The 20,000-nt window shown below is 43.2% G+C and overlaps 1 protein-coding gene across 1 annotated transcript in view; it reads left to right on the plus strand.

The window, feature by feature from the left end:
- LOC123505048 (nephrin-like) overlaps positions 1-20,000 on the plus strand; it is a 204,211-nt gene that overhangs the window by 177,036 nt on the left and 7,175 nt on the right. Inside the window, exons 18-22 of the mRNA XM_045256074.1 lie at positions 10,325-10,500; positions 10,712-10,876; positions 10,974-11,087; positions 12,055-12,196; positions 12,531-12,797. Of these exons, the coding sequence (XP_045112009.1) occupies positions 10,325-10,500; positions 10,712-10,876; positions 10,974-11,087; positions 12,055-12,196; positions 12,531-12,797 (864 nt within the window). The remainder of the gene's footprint in view (positions 1-10,324; positions 10,501-10,711; positions 10,877-10,973; positions 11,088-12,054; positions 12,197-12,530; positions 12,798-20,000) is intronic.

The raw sequence follows: 20,000 nt of genomic DNA on the forward strand, positions 1-20,000 counted from the left end.
AGAAAGAGAGAGAGAGAGAGAGAGAGAGAGAGAGAGAGAGAGAGAGAGAGAGAGAGAGAGAGAGAGAGAGAGAGAGAGAGAGAGAGAGAGAGAGAGAGAGAAATATGCATGTGGTCCCTTCATTGAGTGATCTATTCTGGCGCTGACTTTAATTACATTTTTCTGGAGTGTGGATCGCGTCCCGGCCATTCTGAGACGCGTGAGGACACTCCTTCTCTTGTGGTAGTCTGATTTTCGCTGCGAAATCCAATCAGAGAATCCCAGTTTTCGGGAAACCTTGCAAAACTAAGTTAAAATTCTCCGAGGAGCTTTTTTTGTTCTATTCATTTTGAATGGAAAAGTTTGAGATCAGAATCCAAAGAGAAGCGAACACAAAGTTTAGGAATCCAAGATTTCTGCTGAGGTTATTTAATATTTCTGCGCTCCCTTCATTGTGCCACACAGACCCGCCACCGCAGGGCGGTAAAATAAGAGAAACTTGAAGAGATAAGAGTGTGTGGGCTGCCATTGGTTTGTGGAATGACCAGCATTAAAAAAAAAATGAGTTATGATTCTACCTTTACTTCTGAGACTGACAGAGTTATCCTGAATGTTTGTAATACTGGTGTGCTAAAGATGTTACCTATATCACACCAGCTGTCACTCGAGCACTGTACACTTGCCTATTGCAATATACAGACCACAAACAAGTCACATTTCAGGCAAGCGTACCTCTAAATTCTATACACTCATCCTTTACATTTACGTTGCCAATCACAGTAGCGGAAGGCCATTGCACAAATCTTTCTTGATTTATTTTCCGAATTTGTCAAAATACATCTCCAGCTGTCGGATCTGACCTAGTGTTTCCGCCAAACGTCTCTCTCTTCGCTTCCTGTGACTTTATTTTCGCTCATCAGCAATGAATGTCACCAACAACTTGGAAGTTATGGGTATGATTTATTGGTTGTACGCCATCCTCAGTAACGGCCACACTTCCAAACACACTAAGAGCCGCGTTACAAAGAGTTTCTTTTCATCCTCTTCTTAGCTGCAGGACATGGCACTTTTCACAGGAAGGCAAAAATGTTTTCTGGTACCCAGTAACTATACTGATGACTTTAAGAACACCTGTCTTTATTCTATTTTATTCTCTTCTTGCCTTTTCTTTTATTTACAATCACAATAGCCCTAAAACCAACAAAAAAAAACTGAAAGATAAAAAGGAAGCCAATGAAACCGTTTCGTCACACACTACATCACAACCAGAATGACCACACACCACACAGCGCCCGTAACTTGCATCCCACCAGTAGTTGTCAAATTTGTGGCAGTTCTGGTGAAGATGAAGACACGATGTAAATAAAATCCTGAGCCAATACGCACACAGACATTTGTGATGACAAAAGGACAACTTTGTTAGAGAAGAGAGCCAAGAAGGAAAGAAGATGAAACAGGAGGAGAAAAGAAAGAGTGGTGGGGTTATCTGAAATGAGGGAATATCACACAAAATGGAGGGTTAGGCAAGGCCAATCTCCTTAAGTGGACTGGTGGTGAGTAACAATACGTCATGATGAAACCCTGACAAATCCTTTCTTTTCCACCACAAAGACCCATGCGCCACAAAGAACACCGGGCAGACTCAGGTGGTTTGTGCACATGTGGTTTTCTTGTTGATTATTTTTTTCTATTATTTTCTTGGCCAATGTTACCAGAATTTTATATTTGGCAAGAACAAGAATTTCATCAACAGAAACTATCACTCACATAACTGATGCGTCTTAATCAAATCCACTATCCCTGTGTGTGTGTGTGTGTGTGTGTGTGTGTGTGTGTGTGTGTGTGTGTGTGTGTGTGTGTGTGTGTGTGTGTGTGTGTGTGTGTGTGTTACCAGAATGGTCTTCTCCAATCAAAATATCATACACTATAACTTCAGTGCTTCTTACAATTATCTTATGACGTAATTCTAGTTGGGGAAGTCGTCTGCCAAATTATATTGAAAAAAACAGTGCAAAGGCCTAAGCCATAATAGGACAATGAGAATGAACGAGCAGGATATAAATAAATGATAAGATGAGAGTGGGTGATAAGACAGACCCGTGTGAAACTCCACGAGTGTCAGGTTTGCTGGAGTAGTGAATATCTGCAACAGCTGGTATAGATCGTCTGAAAGAAAGCTTCAGATAAAAGCACGGACGGAGAGAGAGAGAGAGAGAGAGAGAGAGAGAGAGAGAGAGAGAGAGAGAGAGAGAGAGAGAGAGAGGAATCAGTACTAGGGTAGTTTGAATAAAAGATTTGTGAGATTGTGGGATGTGTAGCACAAGCAAAACGTATATCCCAGACTTTTAAACAAATGCAGGTGACTGCTTTTACTATTCTACCATTACTATCACTCTCTCTCTCTCTCTCTCTCTCTCTCTCAACAAAAAAAAAAAGGTTACACACAGGTCACGTCGCCGGGAATAAGACAACACTATGAATAAAGTTGGTAAAAATTATGTATACCTGCAAGAGTTGGTAAAGTCCCTGAGAGCACTCAGCTGCGGAGGATGCAAACCAAAGCCTCTAATCCTGTTTACAGCCGCGCCACAACCCTCCACTTCAAGTCTAATCCAGCAAAACTGTTCATTTACCAAACATATCACAAGGAATACGCAACACCGGATATGAATGAATAATAACGATAAGAATAAAACAAATCATTATATTTATCCCGAGTTTTATACGCTTCCTTTGATTCATTCTCTAAATACATCACAAGGAATACACAACTAGTGAAACGAATGAGTCACTACCAGGAATATGAGAACGACAGAATCATCACATTCATCACAGGCACCGTCACACTATTCTCAATTTCTTGGTGTATACAACTCGCTGCCTGAAAATTACACCTGCGTTATTTCTGCACACGTTGCTTCACAAACAGCGCTGGTTGTCCTCAGTGGTTCTTTGTACAGTATTAACTCCTTCATATTCCATCTGTTTACTATTTGGTGATTTTATACAGGTTCAGAAACTTATGGGAGAATTAAAACAATGAAGACTCTTACCATTAAACTTCTAACCTTCATAGACCCTTTCTAATGCAAATAAAATCGTCTAATCACATCCAAAAGTCAAGGTAGAAATGCGTCCCTGTACTGAAGTGGTTAAGTTCAAGTAACACAAATCAAAACGCTGCTGCACCAATACAATGATCGAGCCGTGTTCTAGTTCATCTCCGGTTACACAATGACGTGCTTGCCGTTAACATGTCTCCACATTTCAACGTCCAGCCATTCTCTTTTCATTTTCTGCCTTGATAGGTTTTTAATCCCATAGTCAATGAAAATAACTTGAGGGCCCTTACCTTTTAATGGCTTTTTCAGATCACCAATATGAGCCCAATGGTGACCACCCCGACTTTTACAGTGTGTCATGATCAATGGCAAGAGCCTCACGGACACGATGATAATTATTATACTCAAACATTTGAAAATTTCGGCAGAGCGTGGTGTTTTTCATCCTCCTGCTGTGGATCAGTGGCGGTGACAAAAGCTTGTTTGTAAATACAGAAATGCTCGTATGTGTTTGTAAATCTATTTGTGCCTGGGAAAAGTTATATTTGCATTCACAGTCATGACAGTATATAGTATTTGTCTCTCCTGTAATTACTCTAAAAGCAACTCAAATACATAAACATACTATTTCATAAAATGATTTTGATCACAGTAGAGGTGAGGTTTAATTCTCCAATGAGTGCACATGGTGCCTCCTGTACTGGTGTGAGAGGTGGCTTGTTCATAGAGGCCTGCGTCATCCCTGGTGCTTCATTTGACTGAGGCCACAGCAGCTAACATGCTGGGAGCGATACACTCCGTGATGTGCAAAATACATCCACCCATTGGCGGAACTTCATCACGGATCTCGCCAGCACAGCCCATGCACTGAATTTGACCAAAGTGCTGCCACCTCCCCATACTGGTGAGAGAGTGCTAGTTATGGTGCAGTATTTACAAGATAACTTCCTAATAACTCTCTCTCTCTCTCTCTCTCTCTCTCTCTCTCTCTCTCTCTCTCTCTCTCTCTCTCTCTCTCTCTCCAAAATATCGTTACCTCTCGTTTCTTTGTGACGTCTATCGTGATTCACCAAACAAACAGCCTCGTAGTAATGACACTTTTCAAACACCTGATCCTTAATGTGTGTTCTTCTATAATATCGTCATTAGCACCCACCTATCTATAGTAGGCACAGGTGTCTCTCAAATATTCCATTCTCGTCTCACACATCGCGTATCACATGGCTTCTCTTAATACACCGTCAAACCATCCTTCGTTTTAATGAACCTTTTACCTCTTCATGCGCTTCACGTTATTGCAACGGCTGCATCCAAATAGCTGAGATTTATTAGCTATTGTATTATTGCACAGTTTAGTGATAGCTCTGCATTTCAGTCTTTCCTACAATATTCATAATTTGACTCTTCTCTTTAAAATATTCACGTTCATCTGATTCTTCTCAAAGCCTGCCTATTATTTTATTCATTCCTTCTAGCAGGATGGATCAGGCGCGAACATCTAATCTGTTTGTTTATTTCTTATTAATTCACGTATATATTGGCTTCTCATCGCACCGTGTATTACTGTCTTAATAAACGTTACTTTTGCAAATGTCCAGTAGGTATTTTCCGCTTTTCATTCACTCCTGCCACCCGGTACGCTTTCCCCTGACATTATCTCTTACCCTTCCATTTATGTCTCCCTTTACGGTCACTTGTTCTCTCCCTCCCTATTAGTTCCTTTAATATTCTTTCGGCAATTCCCAGAAATCTTCAGTACACGCATTCTACTCCCTTGCCTTGCTATACAGTACGTTTACCTGTCATTCATACCTCCCTTATCATCTGCATATTCCCATCAGCATAAAGGTTACAAGAAGCAGCCATTCAAACTACTAAAACTATCTTCAATAACTTTCAAGGGACCATCTGCTTCCTGTATTCCAATGGTGTTTTTCACTGGGATTCCTAAGTCTCGAATCTACACGACTAAATCTGTTTACGTGAAGTTGGAAGTCTTGTATCGCTTCCGCCAGTTCTTCTCCCCTTCCAAGTGCTGGCTGTGTAGGAAAGCGATGTTCATTTATGCATGGCCTACCTCGTATGTGTGTGTAGAGAGAGAGAAGGTTTCCAATCACACAATACTTCTAAATAGGGGAAAGACTCAAAAGACATCCATCGCCTCAACTCATTTACTTAACTTTCTCCGGTCTCTCACAGTTTGCTGCAGTGTTGCCTCTCTTAATGTCCTCTACTGCAGTTTTCCTAGTCATTGCTGTTCTGAACTTTGCCTTCCACAAGCCCTTCGTATGTACGTGACTTTTAATTTGCTACAATCTCTTTTCCTGCTTATCTTACGAAGTTAATCCCCTCAACACCATTTAACGCCGTTTTTCACCCGTCTTGCTATGACTTCAAAACCTTCTAGATTATGTGCAATGACAACTAAGGAATTCAAATTACTCCATATACGTATATTATTTGTTATTACAGGGATAAGTAATAAGCGTTGTTTTATATCCGATCTCCTTTGCCAAGTAAACTATTTCTACTATTCCATACAATAATAACGTGATAATAAAGTCTACCGCAGCCATATTACTAGTAAATCCTGGTTCATCTCTGCTAAACATACGGCACTTATCCATTCTTTTGTCTTCACTTTGGTTGAAGAGAAAGTCGCGATCCCAAGAAGTCAATATTCTTTCTTAAATAATTTGTCGCAGTCTGAATCACTTTCGACTCATCACCATCCAATATTCAGAAACCTTCAATCCGAGATCGCACAAGTTTGCCCTCCACAGATCTCTCTTCTGCTTTCTTCCTTCAGGGAAATCTTATAAACTCCTTGTCTCGTAAATCAGTCTCAGGATCTACCGCGTCTTTATCCTAGTTATTGTTATGAAGAGAGAGAGAGAGAGAGAGAGAGAGAGAGAGAGAGAGAGAGAGAGAGAGAGAGAGAGAGAGAAAGAAAGAAAGAAAGAAAGAAAGAAAGAAAGAGAGAGAGAGAGAGAGAGAGAGAGAGAGAGAGAGAGAGAGAGAGAGAGAGAGAGAGAGAGAGAGAGAGAGAGAGAGAGAGAGAGAGAGAGAGAGAGAGAGAGAGAGAGAGAGAGAGAGAGAGAGAGAGAGAGAGAGAAAAGAAAGAAAGAAAGAAAGAAAGAAAGAAAGAGAGAGAGAGAGAGAGAGAGAGAGAGAGAGAGAGAGAGAGAGAGAGAGAGAGAGAGAGAGAGAGAGAGAGAGAGAGAGAGAGAGAGAGAGAGAGAGAGAAAGAAAGAAAGAAAGAAAGAAAGAAAGAAAGAAAGAAAGAAAGAAAGAAAGAAAGAAAGAAAGAAAGAGAGAGAAGAAAGAAAGAAAGAAAGAAAGAAAGAAAGAAAGAAAGAAAGAAAGAAAGAAAGAAAGAAAGAAAGAGAGAGAGAGAGAGAGAGAGAGAGAGAGAGAGAGCTAAAAGTGTAATAAATGAAAGAAAGAAAGAAAGAAAGAAAGAAAGAGAGAGAGAGAGAGAGAGAGAGAGAGAGAGAGAGAGAGAGAGAGAGAGAGAGAGAGAGAGAGAGAGAGAGAGAGAGAGAGAGAGAGAGAGAGAGAGAGAGAGAGAGAGAGAGAGAGAGAGAGCAGTTTGGGTTCAGGCAGGGTAAGTCGGCAGCCGACCTGCTTCTCCTAAACTCTACGGAGTGGAGCACCGCGATAGACAGTGGGAAAGAGGTGTTCGTCGTTGCCCTGGATATCGCCGGTGCTTTTGACAGAGTGTGGTTCAAGGGAATGGCAGCCAAACTGAGGAGCCTTGGAGTGTGTGGAGGACTGCTGCACCTCCTGGAGGACTACCTTCATGGCAGAACCCTGCACACTGTTGTTGATGGCCACTCGTCCTCCCAACACCATATCAAAGCCAGCGTCCCTCAGGGCAGTGTCCTCGGCCTCTGTTGTGGTGTGTATATTTCAATGACATACTGCAACTAGTCCCGAGGCCAAAGCTTATGCAGACGACTGCACCCTCACCTTCATCAGCGACAGGAACCACCGGCAGAACACGGTGGACAGAATCAACGCTGTCCTGCAAGTTATTGCATCCTGGAGCTGCCGCTGGCAAATAACCCTCGCCCCTGAGAAAACTCAAGTCCTGCACATCTCCAGGCGGCGAGAAGACGCCCATCCCCCAGCCTTCTTTCTTGAAGGCAAAAGGCTGCCTTTCCAGCAGTCTATCTCCATCCTGGGGGTGGAAGTAGACGCAGGCCTAACTTTCACCACCCACGTGAGGAGGGTTGCCAGGGATGCGGCGTGGAGGCTGAGCTGTGTCCGACGCGTTGGGAAGTTGCTCGACGGTCCGGGGATAGCGTCCCTCTACAGGGCCCAGGTCAGGCCCGTCATGGAGTACGCTCCCCTCACCTGGTCCTCCTGCCCACCCTCCTATCTTGCCGGGCTTGACAGGATCCAGGCAAGAGCGCAGAGGATGGTGCAAATGAGGAACCAGGATCAGCAGCCCAACTTTCAACCTCTACAGCAGCGGCGAGACGTGGCGGGCCTGTGCGTCATGTACAAGGCCCTCAGGCAACAGACTCCACACCTGGCACCACTACGCCTGCCACCCCATCCATCCCCACATGACACTCGAACCGCCGGCCTAATAGACCACCACCTCACTGTGACTGTGCCCTTTGCGAGGACCGAGAGTCACCTCCGTTCCTTCCTCCCTCGTTACAGCCGCATGTGGAACCGGCTGGTGCAAGACACAAACATACACCACTCTACATGCCTCCAGGCGTACAAAAGAGGCGTGAACGAGTGGCTAAAGTGCTAGTGTGACACCAATAAGTGCAGTGAAAGTGTGTAATTATATACTATTATCAAATTATCAACTTGTCTCACTTCTGTAAATATTGTGTATTTTCTTTTTGTTGCCAAGATAGGCCTGAACTATACCATAGTCTCAGACCTCTGGTATGTACAACACATGTAACCTAGTTTAAATAAAAAAAAAAAAAAAAAAAAAAAAAAGAGAGAGAGAGAGAAAATGACGCTCCATTAATATTACTATAACCTACCAAGTACCGGCGCGCCACCCTGCATGGGCACTATTTTCATCGTCCACTATTACTAGGAAGCTCCTCTTTTGTTGTGGATGACAAGAGTACGTGGCTCGTCAGCGTCACCAAGGCAACGGAGCCAAATGTTGCAGAGTTATCCTTGTTATTCGTGTCGTTTTTCAAGCAGTACTGCACGTGCAAATATGCATTAGGATGATATAATGACACACTTTTCTTCGTTTTTGTTTTTTTATGTAGGAGAGAAGGCCAGCCAAGGGCAACACAAATTTTAAAAAATGATAAAGGCCCACTTGATGCAGGTTCTCAAAAGATAAGAAGGGTTATCCAAAATTAGGCAGAAAATATCTTAACACTTCTCTCTTAAAAGAAGTCAATTTTTTTCGAATGTGCGTATCCAGGATGTCATTTATTTCTATTCATTTACACATTCATTTATTCATTGATTAATCCATTTATTTGTTTGTTTGTATAATCATTTATTAATAGACTTATTGAATATTTTACATTATGTTCATCGTCTTTAGTGTTGAAAATGAAAAGAACGTAATAATAGCAATCAATATTTTGTTTTCCTTTTTTTTATTTTAGAGAGTAGTTCCCCAGCTGTCAATCCGCACTGAACTGTCTCCTGATGGCGGAGTAGCTGAGGCACACTCACCGGCAAGAGTGATACTTTGTGTTGTGTCAAATTACGCCATAAAATATGCATGTATTGTAATGTTTGTTTGTTTGTTTTATTATTACTATTGAAGTTTGTTACACGAGTAACGTTAAGTGTGGAATTTTGCGTCCGTAGTTGCATTTGCGTTTGATGATTGAAAAATATTTATTGACACAGAACTGCATCCGTGTTGGATTATCACATTTACATTATAATTGCACCTATTTTTCAACACTGCTTATTTCTTACATTCATCACAAATTTTGTTTGTCACAATGCGCTATTGCTCTAATATAGTATATATATATATATATATATATATATATATATATATATATATATATATATATATATATATATATATATATATGTGTGTGTGTGTGTGTGTGTGTGTGTGTGTGTGTGTGTGTGTGTGTGTGTGTGTGTGTGTGTGTGTGTGTGTGTGTGTGTGTGTGTGTGTGTGTGTGTGTGTGTGTGTGTGTGTGTGTGTGTGAGAGAGAGAGAGAGAGAGAGAGAGAGAGAGAGAGAGAGAGAGAGAGAGAGAGAGAGAGAGAGAGAGAGAGAGAGAGAGAGAGAGAGAGAGAGAGAGAGAGCATTGTCAAATTAATTTTATTTATTTATTTATTTATTCATTCATTTATTCATGTATTAATTTATTCTTTTATTTATCTATTTATCTATTCATTTATCTGTTTATTTATCTACTCTTTATTCTTGTCGGAGTTTGATGCGAGTTCAACGATCAACTTATTATTTCGCTGGGTAATAACGCTCTGAGCTTCAGTGTGCGCCTCACAGAGGAGCAACACGCGGCCTGCAGGGAGGCCGAGGCATGTCATTGCAGGGACAGCCGTGGGCTATCCTATCACATTTTTCACGATGGCGTAATTCGGGTGAAAAGCATTATGTTCAGCAATCACAATGCTTTAAAAAAGACTACACTCTTATATGACGAATTACTCATTCATTTTACTCTACTACGTAAACTCGGAATCGCAGTTTCCTGAGTGTTCCGTCACTCGCCGTCTTCCCGGACTGTCACCTTTATAGCATTCTTGCTAAATGCCCCAGTGCTTTCCTTGGAACGGCCCAGCAAGTCGAGATTTGCTGCAGAATTTCAGGCTTATTCTATTTAAGTTCTCTTTATATAAGATCAAAGGAAAATCCCCATTTTTGTCCCTCATAGCAGTAAACGCTGAAAGAGGTTGACTTCAATTTTTCCTCCTTTTCACGGCTTAGTTTGTAAAGGAAAGGTTCAGGTCTCCACTAAATTAAAAGCAGAATTGCTTTCAGACTTTCTGACATTAGTTTCTTAATTTCATTTACTGAGATGCATTAGCAAGTAATTTTTTTCTTAACGTACACGTACGCAGGACGCAGATTTTCGCTTCTTAAAAAGAAAATAGTTAAAAACTAATTCCGACTGACACGTATGCAGATAAGTGCATAATGTACCATTTGTTCAAATGAATATAGAATTCAACTCGCCATCTTGCGATGCAGGTCATGAGACACAGGAGACCAGACGAAAATTAAACACACTTTCTCCACTAAAGACTGTCTATCAGCGTACCTCGTCTCACGGTTTTTATTTACACTTCCAGAGGCAGTAAAGGTAGCGAAAGACATGAACAGATTCCACGCGTCATGGGCGGAGGTAGGCGGTACTGGGCGGCTGGTGTGCCGGGTGCGGGCCGCTCCTCAGCCCACGTTCGTGTGGAGCAGCTCCAGCGATCTCATTCTTCTCAACAGTGACAAGTACACCATTCACGAGCCGCAGGTAACTGTGCCTCGCAGCCTCGTACTTCCCTGTCCCACTGATACCTGTGGGGATTTGTGCCCCTGATGCACCTGTGTCAATGATCAGTAAACACAACTGTCACTGATGCACTTGTGTCACTGATCAGTAACATGTGTTCTTCATTAGTAATTAGAATCAGTGTATCGTAAGCCAGTTCGTCCTTACTCCCCTGCACTTCCCTCCGCCACAGCTGACTGACGGCCTAGTCACGTGGGCGTCCGTGCTGGAAATCACCAGGATTCGCCACCAGGACTACACCAGCTACCGCTGTACCTCCCGCAACACCCTTGGTTCAGATTCCGTCCTGGTGCACCTCAGGCCGCCCAGTCGTCCTCTGCAGCCTCTTCATTTAGCAGTAAGAAACTAACTCGTGTTCACTCTCTGTACATTTGACACAGTCCCACACCCTTCCACCGCCAGCCTTCCACCACACCTCACTATTTCTCTCCCAGGTGACCAACGTGACAGCTGAGGAAGTGTGGCTCACTTGGACCCCTAACCTGGAGGGTGGTGCTCCGCGGGCCTACACAGTCAGATACCGACCCGTGAACGAGTCATCCTACCAGGTGAGCCAACAGTCTGTGGTGCGAGCTGAAGTGATTTGCGTTTCCCTTGAGTAATGCTGTATTAAGCGGTTCTGCATAAATAACTCCGCATAAGAAATACTTTCATTATCAGAAACATCCCAAATTCTTTTATTTTTTCGTTACAAAAAGTACAGCAGTGTTGCATCATTAAATACCTTCTGCCATGAAAACAAGCAAAAGAGTTCTGCGCCCTTCCTGCTACGTGACTGCTGGGCCGCTAGGGAACCAATCAACACTTACGCTCCCCATCCCCCTAACCCTCGGGGAGTGGCCGAGCATAGGAGAGAGCTGCGAATTAGCACAAACTTGGGAAAATGGAGGAGGAAAAACATACTAGCATTCAGAGCCGAAATGAAGTGAATTCGCTCGTGCACATAGACAGATTGGCTGAGAGAGAGAGAGAGAGAGAGAGAGAGAGAGTGAGTGTGTGTGTGTGTGTGTGTGTGTGTGTGTGTGTGTGTGTGTGTGTGTGTGTGTGTGTGTGTGTGTGTGTGTGTGTGTGTGTGTGTGTGTGTGTGTGTGTGTGTGTGTGTGTGTGTGTGTGTGTGTGTGTGTGTGTGTGTGTGTGTGTGTGTGCTGGGGTAGTGCGGTGGAGCAACTTAATTTATACTGTTGTGATGAGGAAACCATGGACTACGAGCGGAGCGAGCAGTGACCATGTGGTGATGTGATGGGACTGAGGCGATGTGCCGAATGACTGTGATAGTGTCCTGGGAAGACTGTGCTGCTGTTTCACTACATGCTGGTGTACTGAGGGGACCGTGTATGGTGTAGCTATTTAGTGTTGCTCTAATGAAGAGGATGCATTGTGGTGTAGCGCTATGGGAAGTGTTTCCTTCTTGAAGGACAGTTTGTGACTGAGTGCTGGTGAGACGAAGGAGTTGTCCTGTACTTGTCTTGGGGCTGTTGGGGAGACGTGCAGTCATTGATAAAGTTTCTCCCACAGCACTTGGAGGTGGCGGGGGGCATGACCTCCGTGGCGCGTATAGGGGGGCTGGCCCCCGGACGCCAGTATATGGTGGGCGTGCAGGCCGTCAGCCCGCACGGCCGCTCCCACTTTGTGAGCCGCACCGTGCTCACCTGGCCAGGTGAGTCTCGTGCTGTGCTGTGTGAGCCTCTTGCTGTGTTGTGTGAGTCTCGTGCTGTGCTGTGTGAGACTTGTGCTGTGCTGTGTGAGCCTCGTGCTGTGCTGTGTGAACCTCGTGTTGTGTTGTGTGAGCCTCCTACTGTGCTGTGAGTGTCTCGTGCTGTGCTGTGTGAGCCTCGTGCTGTGCTGTGAGTGTCTCGTGCTGTGCTGTGTGAGCCTCGGTCGTGCCGTGCTGCGTGAGTCTCGTGCTGTGCTGTGCTGTGTGATCCTCGTGCTGCTGCGTTGTCCTCTGTTCTTGCTGCCGTGCTGACTCGCCGACCTTTTTGCCGCTGCAGGTCGAGACACGGAGCCGCCCACCAGCTTCCAGGGACTTGCGGGAGGCAGCGCGGCGGTGGCGGGAGGCAGGGGCGGAGCAGGCGGCGTGGACGGAGGAGGGCAGGGAGGCTCCACTCCCTCCAGGCTGCCACGGTTCATGCTCCTGCTCCTCACACTAACGGGCGCCGCACTCCTGCTCCTCAATCTCTCCATCATCACCTGCTTCGTTAGGCGACGAGCTGCAGCTGCGGCCGCTGCGGCTGCTGATGCTGCTGCTGCAGCTTCAGGTGAGTAACAATTAAATATCCAAGAATACAAAGAACTCAAGGGATCTTATTTCTTGATTTTTCTTTCTCCATTTTCTTGTTTCTTGAGCGTATTGAACAATTCTCATGGCATTTTTCAAAATGTTTGAGCACACTCATGTTTCTCAGACATTCAATATCTCTTATTGCGCATTTCCTGCTTTATTCCTAGAGCAAGCAGTCATCTTGTTACCACTCCTCTAATGATGATACAGAAGAGGTAATAAAATTGATAGAGAAGAGTCCTACCTAAGCACGTGTGAAAGTCTTGCTCTTTATGGTAATTTTTGCTTTCCTCATATTCCTCATTATACACGGGATGCGGTCACCTTCACTAACTGTCTGTTACATCTCTATGGCTGAAATTATGAAAAAAAAAAATCAAAAGTAAAACAATGAAAATATATATTCCGCTCTGAAATATACGAAAACAAAACTTCCCCCTTAAGGAATATCTCCAGCCTTAAGCCTTGCTCCTATCGCCGCCTGTTATCAAACGGTTACAATGCACAGAAATCTAAAACAGTCCAGCGGTGGCCAATTTGTGTGTCGCCGCCTCCCTCTGAACACGTAAACATCTCACGCAGCGGCGGTACGTATGTCCGGAAGGGAACACCAAAACATCCAATCAGCGCGCACCACGCCAGACAAAAAGTGTATGCGAGGAAAAGAAATAAATGCATTTGTATGATACACTGTAACATATGAAGAGAGACGTAACACATCATGGTACATAAATAACTGTCTCTCTAGATTGCTGTTCTTGTTAAAACATGTTAGAAATAGGACTCGAAGGTGAAGTAATATGAAGAAATTGCACATCTTTCAACACAACGTTCTTGATATACGAGTGCCGACTCTGTAATGAGCAGCTGGATTCTCCTTACTGAGTCGCTGTTTCTTGTTATCAAGTAAATTAATACGTACAGCACAATAGAGTTGGAAGTTATCCATTCGCATATGTTATAACACTACATATTAGCCACTGCTGTATTTAAGGCGAGCACAACACTCCATCACAGCTATGGTGGCGTCAGGCAGGCACTGTGTTCTGTTATGCAGTACAGGGACCGCAATGTGATACTAGGCCAGTGCACAACATCAAACTGAACCAACCGGGATCTTTACTCTTCCATTCCTGCCCCTACCTGCACCACTTTCTCTCTCTCTCTCTCTCTCTCTCTCTCTCTCTCTCTCTCTCTCTCTCTCTCTCTCTCTCTCTCTCTCTCTCTCTCTTTCTGAAAACAGGAATCAAAGAGAATATACATGTAAAAAAAAAAAAAATAGAAAAAACGTGAGGAAAACACATTGATATTCTTAGCCAGTTCAGTTTTCCGAGCTACATACAGATTCACAGTTCCGTGTCAGACCGAAATATTTAGGCCGATCCCCTCCCACGCTGGCCCCTCTGTTGACCAAGCTGGGCGTTCATACGGGAATAGGTCGCAGAGTTGTGACCTCATCCACGGTTCGATATCACACCAGCCAACCATCTCCCTGATATCTGTATGTGTTTGTGTATGTGAGAGAGAGAGAGAGAGAGAGAGAGAGAGGTTTACCTATCAACCCCTTCTGTGCTATGACAAGTTTTTCATATTCATTCTGCTTATTATTCTGATTTCAAACAGCTTCAGAACTTTATGTGGGGTAGTAAAATAGTTAAGACTCTGGCCATTAATCTTCTGACCTCCATAGACCCATCCTAATGTAAATAAAATCGTCTAATCTCACTCAAAACTCGTAATAAAAATGTGTCCCAGTACTTAAGCTAAGGAATGTATCAAAATCGTCTACTTCACGTCCCTAGTATTGGTAAATAGGCGTTGGTGGAGTTAATGGCTTTGATGATAGGGTGAATGATCATCTATCAGGCATTGAACGAGCTGGTGCTGTTGAGGAGTAGCTGGATTGTAGCAAAGAATCAGGAAAAAAAAAGGAACAGGAGAAAAAAGTAACAAAAATAATCAAACCTAACCTAACCCTAACCTAACCTCAATCTTAACCTTTTCTTCACTGTTACTTTTTCTCCTAAATAAAATTAATGCTGTGACTTTTTTCCTGATACTTTCCTTCCAATCCCCGAATAGCTGAGACCGCGACCCGTGACATGCTGAGGGCGGAGTGGTGGAAGGAAATTGGCTACGGAAAGATGGGTGTTAATGTGCGTTTAAGTGGTGCTGGGATGGAGGTGGTGAAGAGTGATGGGTGGTGATTGGTGGTGATGAGTGGTAATGAGTGGTAATGAGGACGAGCTGTGGTGATGGATGGGTATAGGGAAGCGGGGATAGTGTGATGATGTTGGGTAATGGATAGTGAAGGTCGTGGTGATGGTGGTGTCATGATTAATTGTGATGGGGAGTGAAATATAATGTTGTGAATGCCTCGTTGCATCACAGCCACACAGAGAGAGAGAGAGAGAGAGAGAGAGAGAGAGAGAGAGAGAGAGAGAGAGAGAGAGAGAGAGAGAGAGAGAGAGAGAGAGAGAGAGAGAGAGAGAGAGAACGAAAAAGACATCATTCTCATCTCATATCACCCACACACTCACACAAAAATAACGTCATAGAAAACTACTCCACAAACAAGAGAACCACAGAACAAGATCGAGGAAAGAAAAAAATAATAGAAAAAAAACCTGGCAGGGACCAAAGAGAGCCATTTAACGCACAAAATAATCACATCCTCATCTCACAACCATAAAAACAAATAAACTGCGCAAAACCCTCATCTCATTTTCCCCACTGGAACACACGCTAAGCCTCACAGTCCCAACGAATAACAGTAGAAACCTATTTACGAAGTCTCTCTCTCTCTCTCTCTCTCTCTCTCTCTCTCTCTGCGTTATATTCACAAACTATTCCCTCTCTCATTCCGACCATTTTCAAAGACCACAGACACGATTAGCCGAGTTCTAAAAAGTTTTTGTCCTGTTCATAACGCAGAAAAATGTTAATATGTCCCTAGAATTACAGAAACATCCTTAAAAACCCGTGTCACTTCTAGGAAAGCCCTTTGAAAATAGTGAAGTAGGTGCAGGGTGAAGTGTATCAGAATATGGCTCTCTCTCTCTCTCTCTCTCTCTCTCTCTCTCTCTCTCTCTCTCTGTTAATGTGCTCCCCCAGGACTTAACCCTCCCTACCCTAATAGAACAGACCCTCCCTTGGCCTGATAACACCGAGGTAACAGGCTCCCCAGCTCATCGCACCACAACCAGCACCTAATCAATATGCAGGTATATCAACGCTGCAACACTCTGCCTCGCACGGATAAGCAAGTTGGTACACTCATCCTCGACAGCAATCACGCGTCCTCAGGTACAGTCACGAATCCCTTACAGGTGCAGATTCCACGTGGATCAGAGTTCGGGGAGCTTACAATGGCTTCACGTGATAGCCACACAAGGCATCACTGGAGCCCAACTACCTGGAGATCCGCACGCTAACTGAATACGCCGGCAAACTAGGATGGGATATAGTAATTTGGCGTGACGCGAGCAAATTTGACTATTCTAATAACATGCTGGGGATTCGTGGACGCAGTTTTGCACTTACGGGTATTTACTGTGGATACCCTGCATTCCTGTGGTCTGACGGCATGGCGCTATACAGTGTGCGTTCTCTTCTTACTGGGTCTGTCTGTATCTTTGAAGCGTCACTTGTTAGACTTGTCGTTGTTTTGGAGTTATTTCGAGGCTGGGAAAACTAACTATTCTCCGACACTCCTACTCGCACATGCTGGCGTCACTCGTTACCGCAGATGCTAGACGTGTTGCGTAGTGTGGATATCTCTCTCTCTCTCTCTCTCTCTCTCTCTCTCTCTCTCTCTCTCTCAATAGATGATTAATAGTTATCATTATCGTCATTATGAAAGTTGTTCCTATTGTTGTTATTACTGTTACTGTTGCTGCTGCTGTTGATACTAATAACAATATCCTGATGGGCTAATTTGCTCTCTTCTAGACAAAGGAAAACGTTGGGCTTCCTCACTCGGGGCAACGGTTTCCTAGCGGGTGGATTTTGAGATAGGAGGTACCCTAAACAGTATCCCCTTTAGCCCATAAATTCCCGTGAAAAGCCCTCATGGTATTAATAAAAAAAAAGAACGGGAAAAAGGAAAGCAAGGGCACTAGTGACCTGTATTTAACTCCTTCAGTACCATGACGCGTTTTCATATTCACTCTGCTTACTATATGGCGGCTTGATACAGCTTCACAAACTTATGTGGTGATTGAAATAGTGAAGATTCTGGCCATAAATCTTCTGACCTCCATAGATCCCTTCCTAATGTCAATAAAATCTTTTAATCCTATCCAAAACTCATGGTAGAAATGTGTCCCAGTACTGAAGGGGTTAAACCTAACTTTGAAATTAACAAAATCACCCTGGAAATCTAGTGAAAACATTTGGTGAGCTAACGTGACAGTGGCGAAAGCTATGGCAAGGCAGCTCACTATAACTATTCTCTGATGAGTCCACAGGTTATGAAATGCACTAGATTTAGTTTTAAAAGTGCCCATCACTATTATGTATTGTGCTGTTGATTTATTTTTATTTCATCCCCTCCACAAAAAAAAACCAGTATTCCCGAAAACTTTTGAGAAAGAAGGGAAACAATCCGGAAACGAGATTTTAAAGGCATATGCAGTTTTTGCTGTAGAAAAAGAGAGATGAAATCAACATTTTTCCCTGAATAATGAAAGTGAGTGGAGCGCAGCAGATATTAGGTGTTGAATGAAAAAAAAAAATCTAATCCCTTCTGTCATTATTATAACTGTGTTCCTTATCACACACACAAACACACACATCCTTTATGGGATTCGTATTCAGAAACGCTATACTCTCTCACCACGACTATTTTCCAAGGCCAGAGATGATTACCAGGGATTTTCAAGTTTTTTTTCCAGTTAATAATGTAGAAATCTTGTCATTCTGCCTCTAGAACCGTAAAATTACCTTAAGAAACTCAATGTAAATTTAGCTAATGTCTTTTGAAACAGTGGAGGTGGACCACAGAAGTGTTTGAGAAGTACGAGCTTAAGTGCGTAACTTTATCACCTAGACACCGCCGTGGTACAATGGAACCATGCGTGTTTTGGGGTCCGCGGGGTCTCCAAGCGCACGGGTTCAAATCCTGTCCACGGTACGAGTTGTAGGTTGGGCTTCCTTACTCAGGGCAACGGTTTCCTAGCAGGTGGGCTTTTGAGATAGGAGGTACCCCAAAAAGTACCCCTTTAGCCCATAAATTCCCGTGAAAAGCCCACATGGTATATATAAAAAAAAGACACATTACACGATCTTCTCCATTCGCTCCTCTCATCTTTCCGCTCTCCACTAGTCATGATTAGTCAATACGCAATAACAACGTAACCATCAGTAATCATTGGGAATACTGTAGAACACTTTCCATCATTTGTGCTAGTAGTTCAACAACAACCCTGGAGCAACAGCATTATACCAAGCACATACAATAATGAAAGAAAAAAATATATGTATAGTTGCGTCAGTGGGGAGCGTCAAGCGGGGATCAGTGACGTCATCCTATTAAGCTTTCAACATAACATCATGTACAAGTAAATATCACACATAATAATCTTGTACAAGCAAATATCACACATAATATCTTGTACAAGCAAATATCACACATAATATCTTGCACACGTAAATATCACACATAATATCTTGTACACGTAAATATCACATAATATCTTGTACACGTAAATGACACACATATTATCGTGTACAAGTAAAAGACACATATTTTGTATGCTTAAATGACATCAATATGAAGCTAAATAGATGCGTAATATAATATCTGTATTACTAAGAATCTGCAAGAAAATAAACGCCAAGCAATTCCTATACTGCACCTCGCTCCTGTTGATGTCCGGCGCCCGCCACAAAGGAGAGTAGGCAGGGGATGATAATCTTCTAGTCTTTCCCGGAATCTCGTCAATGTTCAGCTGGCACTCAACTGTAAAATCTGCACCATTTTTTTTTTTCTTTTGCAATACGCGGATGTGAAGCCTGGAAACACTAAAGTACTGTTACCGCGGCAACCGTAACGTGACAGCACACCAACGTACTTAGGAACAATACCGCCATGTGGCAGCGGCCAGTGAGGACTGAGGACTGACACCTGAACCTTATGTCTCGGTTCGTTCTTGAGGATTCATTACTTCACTGTTATAAGGGATCCACATATCACCGTCTCTCAGAAAACACCCACAATACAATAGTAGTGTTTGTAAGGCACTCATCATGTAGCTTTTACTGTATGTTGGCATTATACATAATCACCTGCATGAAGAAACATTTTTAACTTAAGCCAGAGGTCGGCGCTAACTCAAACAGTGTCATACATAAGCTGCCAGATTCTCTACAGACCCCATTCATGAAAGATCAACGATAACAATAAGTAAACAGTATGTTGATAAACAGGCATATGAAAAGATATGTAAATAGCAATGTATCCGATGTCAAGATAATAAATAATACACGGGATTACGAGTTATTTGATTAGTATTATTGCTATTTATGGCATCAGTTGTCTTCACTCATTTGCAGCTTACGTGTGGGTGTGGCTTGAGTGTTACATACAAGTGAGGCATCGAAACCCTGGTAACTCCTGGCGAGTGACCAACGTATCGTACAGCCACTGGTCAAACTACTTTCATTATTCACATAGAAAATCTTGTTCATATTGGAGACCTAGCAATGTGTATTCTTTAGTGTTGCTTTAAACACACACACACACACACACACACACACACACACACACATGAAAGAGATAAAAGGCATGATAAAAGAGTCTAGACGGAACAGATGAATCTCTCTCTCTCTCTCTCTCTCTCTCTCTCTCTCTCTCGTAATAGACATCAGTCATCATTATTCCATCTCTGACATGCATTTACATTAATGAGGACAACAAAAAAATATCTTATATAAAGTATTTCACAATCAACACTTCTCGTGATTCTGAAGGTGAATGAGAGCTCGGATGTCTGCACGGGACACCACCAGACCAGACTGACGCAGCCTGTTCTGGTCCTGCATGTAGCTGCCACCCAGTGAGGCGTCTATAACATTAAGTTAGGTTTAGTTTGGAAATGCCCTTGATTGTTACGTGACAGGATGCTAGACGTGTCAGTTAGACCAGTTGTTTTTCCCCGTGTGAACAGAAAAAAATCTT

Source organism: Portunus trituberculatus, chromosome 17 (assembly GCF_017591435.1).
Source record: "Portunus trituberculatus isolate SZX2019 chromosome 17, ASM1759143v1, whole genome shotgun sequence".
NCBI lineage: Eukaryota > Metazoa > Arthropoda > Malacostraca > Decapoda > Portunidae > Portunus > Portunus trituberculatus.